The sequence below is a fragment of the Chiloscyllium plagiosum genome, chromosome 19, assembly GCF_004010195.1.
Source record: "Chiloscyllium plagiosum isolate BGI_BamShark_2017 chromosome 19, ASM401019v2, whole genome shotgun sequence".
Lineage (NCBI taxonomy): Eukaryota > Metazoa > Chordata > Chondrichthyes > Orectolobiformes > Hemiscylliidae > Chiloscyllium > Chiloscyllium plagiosum.
In genome coordinates this window covers 61,841,353-61,849,151 of record NC_057728.1, presented here as the reverse complement: position 1 = coordinate 61,849,151, position 7,799 = coordinate 61,841,353, and the positions used below count along the sequence as shown (strand labels likewise).

The window sequence follows — 7,799 nt, the reverse complement described above, 5'->3', positions numbered from 1 at the left end:
CGGGAAGTCAGGAGGCATGGGATAGAGGGAAATTTGGCCAATTGGATAGAAAACTGGCTAACCGGTCGAAGGCAGAGAGTGGTGGTAGATGGTAAATACTCAGCCTGGAGCCCAGTTACAATTGGAGTTCCGCAGGGATCAGTTCTGGGTCCTCTGCTGTTTGTAATTTTTATTAATGACTTAGATGTGGGAGTCGAAGGGTGGGTCAGTAAATTTGCAGATGATACGAAGATAGGTTGAGTTGTGGACAGTGAGGAGGGCTGTTGTCGGCTGCAGAGGGACTTAGATATGATGCAGAGCTGGGCTGAGGAGTGGCAGATGGGGTTCAACCCTGCCAAGTGTGAGGTTGTCCATTTTTGAAGAACAAATAAGAATGCGGAATACAGGGTTAACGTTAGGGTTCTTAGTCAGGTGGAGGAACAGAGGGATCTTGGGGTCTATGTACATAGATCTTTGAAGGTTGCCACTCAGGTGGATAGAGTTTGTAAGAAGGCCTATGGAGTATTATCGTTCATTAGCAGAGGGATTGAATTCAAGAGTCGTGAAGTGATGTTGCAGCTGTACAGGACTTTGGTTAGGCCACATTTGGAGTACTGTGTGGAGTTCTGGTCGCCTCACTTTAGGAAAGATGTGGAAGCTTTGGAGGGGGTGCAGAGAAGATTTACCAGGATGTTGCCTGGAATGGAGAGGAAGTCGTACGAGGATCGGTTGAGAGTTCTCGGCCTTTTCTCGTTGGAACGGCGAAGGATGAGGGGTGACTTGATCGAGGTTTATAAGATGATCAGAGGAATAGATAGAGTAGACAGTCAGAAACTTTTTCCCTGGGTACAACAGAGTGTTACAAGGGGACATAAATTTAAGGTGAAGGGTGGAAGGTATAGGGGAGATGTCAGGGGTGGGTTCTTTACCCAGAGAGTGGTAAGGGCATGGAATGCACTGCCTGTGGGAGTGGCAGAGTCAGAATCATTGGTGACCTTTAAGCGGCAATTGGATAGGTACATGGATGGGTGCTTAAGCTAGGACAAATGTTCGGCACAACATCGTGGGCCGAAGGGCCTGTTCTGTGCTGTATTGTTCTATGTTCTCATGTTGTAGTTGTATAAACCTTTAGTTAGGCCACATTCGGAATATTGTGTGCAGTCCTGGTTGCCATACCAAAGAAGGGATGTAGGGTCTTTTGAGAGGGTGCAAAAGAGATTTACCAGGATGTTGTCTAGTTGGGAGAGTATTGGCTACAAGGAGAGGTTGGACAAATTTGGACTGTGTTCACTAGGCCATTTGAGACTGAGGGGCGATCTGATATAAGTATATAAAATTATGAGCGGAATGGATACATGGATGGTCTTTTTTTTTCCCGGGAGGAAATGTCAAATAGTTGGGGACATAGGTTTAAGGTGGAGGGGGAAAGTTGAAAGGACATGGGCAAGGAAAATCTTTTACACAGAGGGTGGTAAGTGCTTGGAATGTGCTACCAGGAGACATGATAGGAGCAGAAATGATAGCAACATTCACGGGGCATTTCAACGTGATTAAACATGAACAGGCTAGAGGGATATGGATCATGTGCAGGCAGATGGGATTAGTTTAGAATACTATCAGTTTAGAATGGCATCATGGTCGGCACAGACATGTTGAGCTGAAGGGCCTGTTCCTGTGCTGTACTGTTCTGTGTTCTGTATTGGGATTAACTTTGCAAATTAACAAGAGTAGATGCTCATGCAACATAAGCACATGATGTAACATGCTTTATGGGTGAAAGGTTATGAAATTGTGCTGACCTCTGTGTCAGACTTCACAATATACATTCCTGTTGAACACTCCACATGCAATGTATACATTCCTGTCTACTTCAAGAGTGTGCATTGATAAGCCCTGCCCCATTAGAATAAATACAGGTGCATCGCTGTTAACATCAAATTCAGTCACAAACTGTCCATTTGCAAATTTAGATCAAATTGCTTTACAGCAAACCCTATCATTATCAAGAAATACTGTATTTGTCACCTTCAATGTATCTCTTAGTTAAGTCAGGATGGTAGATTTTCTTTCCCACATAATTTGATTGAGGAATTTTATTTCTGTCATCCATTTGCCTTTATTACTATTGTTTCTTGTTAGTACATGTCTCCTATGTGAAGATATTAGCTTTAATTTGTTGCCATTATATGGACTAATGATTTAGTCATTTTCATTTTGTGTCAGGTACCGAGACTTGCGATATCCTCCTGGTCACCCTCTACAGTATTATCATAGCCTTTATTTCTGGCATATAATGGCCGCCAAATTGGCTTTTATTATTATTATGGAGGTGAGAGGTATTTTAAAATTATTTTTGTATGTTATTATTTGTAGTTTGCAATGGCTGATATTGCCTCTGTGATGAACTAAAAGATGAGAAATAAAGAGAATCATTCACATAAAGGCAGGAATGTCATGAAAATGTACCTTTTGTTTATTCATATGGGGATGTGGGTGCCAGCAGCTGAGTTGGCATTTATTGCCCACCCCTAAGGCATTCTCTAAGGGCAGTGAGCTCCTGAGACATTATATATGTGTCTTCGAATGATTTCTGGAATGCATTCTTTGACCTGCAAATCTTATTTCTTTTATGAATTATTTTTGGCACTTAATGTGTGAAATAATCATATTGTGGCAAAAGTGTGCTGTCTCAGATGTACAGTCATATGTCATTCTAGCATTGACCTAATATGCATCAAAAATAAAATATCATTTAATAAATCTGTAATTGTAATTTGACTGACAATATTAAGAATACATTTCTTTTAGCACAGAGGTGAAAACAGACATTGTGGGAAATGCTGCATGAATGGGAATAGTTTGCTTTCCTCAATACACCACTCAATTAAGTGACCCTGGTTATTACATGGTCTCAGAATTATCACATATGATATGACAATGAAGCAAACAATTTTTAATGTTGTACTCTTAGAGAAATGGGCACAGAGTTTTTAATAGCATATTTGTTTTATTATTTTTCAGCACATTGTATTTACAGTGAGTTTCCTTGTCTCTTACTGCATTCCTGACGTACCAAAACACATTAAAGAGCAAATTAAGCGGGAGAGGTATCTGACACAGAAGCTTCTGCATGAATCTCAACTTACAGACTGGCATAACAAAATGGCAGAAACTGCCAAAACTATAATGAAGGGTCCAGTGAGCACGAAATCTGCAGACATGGATGTATAAACACTTGTGACACAAATCTGTAATTTTTTTATCTTACATTTTTTAAAAGGAGGTTTGGAGATTTTTTAAATTGTTTGATTCCAAGACACATTTTGTTTTGTACAATCCTTAAAAAAAGAACTGTTCTGTATTTTGTTTGTCATTTGACCCACTGCATTTTGTAATACTGATACCGATGGTTGGTGCAGGAGGTTTCAGGAGTTCACATTTGTTATATTTACAAAGGGTTGACAAATATGACACCTTAAAAATATCATGGTGTTATCCTGGACCTTTTTAGAATATGAAAAAGGAATGTAATGACTAAAAAACTGAGCAAAAAAGTGGTAGGAAAGAGTGGTCGCAGTGAGCAAAGATGTGGTAGCCTTGATTTTTGGATTATTTTCAGCTGAAAATTGAGCAAAATTGCTATTGCACCAGAAAGTAGCCCACTGCTGATATGATGCTGTATACTTACATCATTCAGCGATCTAACATGGGAGAATTACTTCGCATTGACTGTATAAGTAAATGAACAGCTCCAGGACCAGTAATGTTTAAAATATCCTGCTATATCATAGTATTCATCGCAGAGGACATATTCAGTGTATGGGTATAATGAAGATGTGGGTGTACTGTATCATTAAGAGAGTTAAAAGCTAGCAGAACTAACTGACAGCACCAAGTGTTTTGAATAAGACACAACGTAACATGTGGTCCAGCAGCTCAGGTAGCTGGTTGCCTGGCGACAAAAACAAATTTGAATTAGGCCAATCCGTTTAAAATACACCCCCCAAAAAATACCCCCTAACTGTTCCAATATGGGTAAACCCTCCTGCTTTAATTTAAACCAGCAACCCAGAAAAGATTTATCCCATGCAGTAATCTGTGAAAATTTGAGAGGCCAAGAACTATAACAGAGAATAATTAACTAAAAAATATTTACAACTCCTTCCTCTAAGCTATATTTTACTTTCCCTTATATAAACCCCCATTAAGATTTACTGAAACATTCAAATTTCCAAACCCACCAGCTGACGAATCTTCTCTTTGTAGATTTGCTCTCCAAGTCGGTGTCGATGTTTTCCTCTGTGCAAATACCTTCTCTCGATAGGTACCAATCAGACAGTTCTGACTAGCAGCCTACATCTGTTGGTCTTTTGGCAGTTCTCTCCCAACTGTTCAATTTTTCCCGGTCTTCTACCCTCAAAGCATCGGATTGCGTCATTGACTTTTAATGTTGCCAATACACTAAATTCAAACTTGATTGGAGTTTGTTTTTTTTTTTAACTTGTTGCCTTGAAAAGAAAGACTTCTTCAATTCATGAAGTGACTGTCATGACCTTAGAATGACCCAAAGCACTTTATAGCCAATGGCGCACTTGATCGTTGTAAAGAAAGAAAATCCAGAAACTGGACTGTTTGCCACATCTAAACTGCTGCAATATCTAAATCTGATAATGACATCTGAATACCTGACAAGCAATGGGAAAACTCACTATTAACACTGAAAGCTCAATATGGTAATAAGGCAGGACTTGGAATCATGTGGAGTCAGGACACTAAATATTACGTTGTATGCTTTTCCTGCAACTTGCAGCCAGATTTATTCACAGTCTTCAGAACATAAATAGGAGCAACTCTGGGTCACGATGCTCCTTACACCCACTCCATTATTTGATACAATCAGATCTTCAACCTCAATTACCCACCCAAACCCCATTATCCTTGATTCCTGTAATGTCCAAAACTATTATTGATCTTAGGCTCAAATATACTCAGGACTGAGCATCCACAACCACTTGTGGTAGACAATTCCAAAGTTTCTCTGCCCTCTGTTTGAAGAAATTACTTCTTATCTTCTTAAAAGATTAAACCTGACTCAGTTCCATTCTCCCTAATAATCTAATTGACTGTGTAAGGGTTAAACCATTCACTGACTATTACTCACCATCTTAGTGTTTCTCAAATGTTATTAAAATGAAACAATACTTCTATAAACAGTGGAAAGTACATTTAATATGTAGTATTTCAATCAAAGACCTATTTTTAAAATACATGTAATATGTTTTGCAGCTTTTCAAAGTGTAAAACAATACATTTGAACAAAAATAGCAAATGGAATAATAAAGATGTGAAATAAAATCTTAAAGTGTTGGAGAAACTCATCAAATCTGGCAGTATCTGTAGGGAGAGAAACAGAATGAATGTCTCGAGTCCAGTATGACACTGAGTTCCAAAGGCAAAACATATTGGGCTTAAAATGTTAACAGTATTTTGTTCTCCACAGTTGCTGCTAGACCTGTTGCGTTTCTTCAGCATTTTCTGTTTTTAACCCCATATACTTAAGCTGTGCATCAATTCTTGTCCAGACATCTCATCAGTTTTGCCTGTTAGTCTGTCTTGTGACTCCAGTGCAGCAAGAGTTCAGCCTAATATCCCATTAATTTGCAGCCAATCTGATAATATGTGGAACTGAATTAAAATTCATATTGTCCTTTATCTGCAGAGCGTCAAGAAAAAGCAAAACCAAATGAAAGTAGTTATAGTTTTTTTTATTACTGCTACTCCAAATTATATTCATTCATATAAAATTATTTTTATGAAATGCAGAGTCAACCAGTAAGAACTGCTAAAATCTTTCTAAAAGGCCTATCACGAACAAGTTTATCAAAACTGGACAGAGTGGGTGCAAATAAAAATTGAGATATTATCATCTCTATTCACTTCTGGGCAGTTATATAACCAAAAAAACATTTTAGTTACTAGATAAGCCCATAAATTTTTTTTTACATATATAACCTAAATCCAGTAGCTGAAATAAAGAGTGCAAATGGATTTCTGAGAGGTCTCAGGCTAATCTTTCATAACGGACAAGGATCCCCACGGATAAATCATACCTTTTTCTCACAGTTTGTGTATTTCATCTACTGAAATTTAAGTGGATCTGCCATGTTAATTCACCACCTAGCCCCACACCCATATTTTCAGAATAGAATTAAAGAGCTATTCAATAATATGCCACCCATAGTGTTTGATCCACCTCTCAACTGTGTAGCACTTATGTCTTTCAATATAAGATCAATAACTGTGATGGAAATCGAATTCTGACATGAATAGTCACTAAATACCTCAAATCCAATGAAAAGACCACAATGACTACCTTTTGACTTGCAGCTGTATTTGAGCACAATACCTGCTATCAGTTGTTGGTGTCATGTAACATACAGTCGGTATCTATAAAACAAGATTGAGATTCTATCCAAAACAATTAAAAGTAAGTCAATAAAGTATCTCTGCCTCCTGTAGTAGGGTCAAATGCTATTGAAGAAAATGGGAACTTATTCAAAGAGTCCAGTGTATTAAAGGCTGCTTGTCCATGGTAATTTGGAAGCCACCTTCCTTCACTACAAGGCTCAGACGACTCAGTGCATCTCTTGGCACTCATGGTTAGTTGTATGTGTAATATGTGTCCTAAGGTGCAATCACTACTTTGTACATGGTTAGGCTGGGACTTTTACGCGAGAGTGTAGGATGTTGAGAGATGATCTGATCGAAGTTTATAAAGTAATGAGAGGTATTGGAGGAGGTATAGGAAAGGTTTGGAAGGGTGTGGGCCAGGAGCAGGCAGGTGGGACTAGTTTAGTTTGGGATTATGTTCGACACTGTTTGGTTGGACCGGAGGTCTGTTTCCATGCTGTATGACTCTTGAAAGTGAAAAATAATTTTATCTGAAATATAGAAAGGAAAACATAATTCAGTCATCTTGACATGCTTTTTTTGAATGTCAAGATGCTGTACTAATTAATTTGTATGATCTTTGTGTCTGTAAAGCTTTATATAATTATTCTCCCACCCACAGACATTTTCTAAACAACTGGTAATAATGTTCTTCCTTTTAAGTTCATCAAGACAAAATGATATAGGAGCAAAGCATGTCTAATTAAAAATATCGTGACATAAATATATTTGCCATTATTGACTAAATATTAATTGATTTCCTGTTTAAACATCAGCAGCATATATAGTTGTACATTGTTTCTGCATGCTATTTTAAAACTTAAAGGACTTCTTTCTGTTGAAGTAGGTTTTACCCAATCATGGAGAGAAAGTGAGGGCTGCAGATGCTGGAGATCAGAGCTGAAAATGTGTTGTTGGAAAAGCGCAGCAGGTCAGGCAGCATCCAAGGAACAGGAGCATAAGGCTTATGCCCGAAACATCAATTCTCCTATTCCTTGGATGCTGCCTGACCTGCTGCGCTTTTCCAGCAACACATTTTCAGCTTTACCCAATCATGGTCTGAGGGGGCAATATTTAGCAGAATACCAGCTAGGCTAGTTGAGACACCCACTGTGTATATCATTGGTTCAACAAATATATGCTTTCCATTAGAGCTTTGTGAACCAAAGAATGACAGTTTATTTGGTTCAGTCCAATTTGTTTTGAAACATTATCTGAAAAAGTTCTCTGATTATCCTGTATGTTAAAGTCTCTACTGATTGAAGTCATACCTGGCACACAAGATGTTAGTTCTGGTCTCAGCGCAGGGACCTTTCTGCAAGAGTTTCTCAGGGTAGTATCTTAGCCCCAGCCATCTTTCACTGTTCCCT

The 7,799-nt window shown here is 38.4% G+C and overlaps 1 protein-coding gene and 1 long non-coding RNA gene across 5 annotated transcripts in view; one reads left to right on the top strand and one right to left on the bottom strand.

Annotated features, from left to right (window-relative positions):
* The window catches only part of ano6 (anoctamin 6), a 140,607-nt gene extending 135,076 nt beyond the window's left edge, over window positions 1-5,531 (top strand). For all 4 annotated transcript variants that reach the window (XM_043708688.1, XM_043708689.1, XM_043708690.1 and 1 more), the window contains 2 exons: window positions 2,203-2,308; window positions 3,001-5,531. In XM_043708688.1, coding sequence (XP_043564623.1) covers window positions 2,203-2,308; window positions 3,001-3,210 — 316 coding nt within the window. In that variant the 3' untranslated portion in view covers window positions 3,211-5,531. The remainder of the gene's footprint in view (window positions 1-2,202; window positions 2,309-3,000) is intronic.
* Window positions 1-7,799, bottom strand: part of LOC122559321 — a 108,441-nt gene that overhangs the window by 46,501 nt on the left and 54,141 nt on the right. The window lies entirely within an intron of this gene.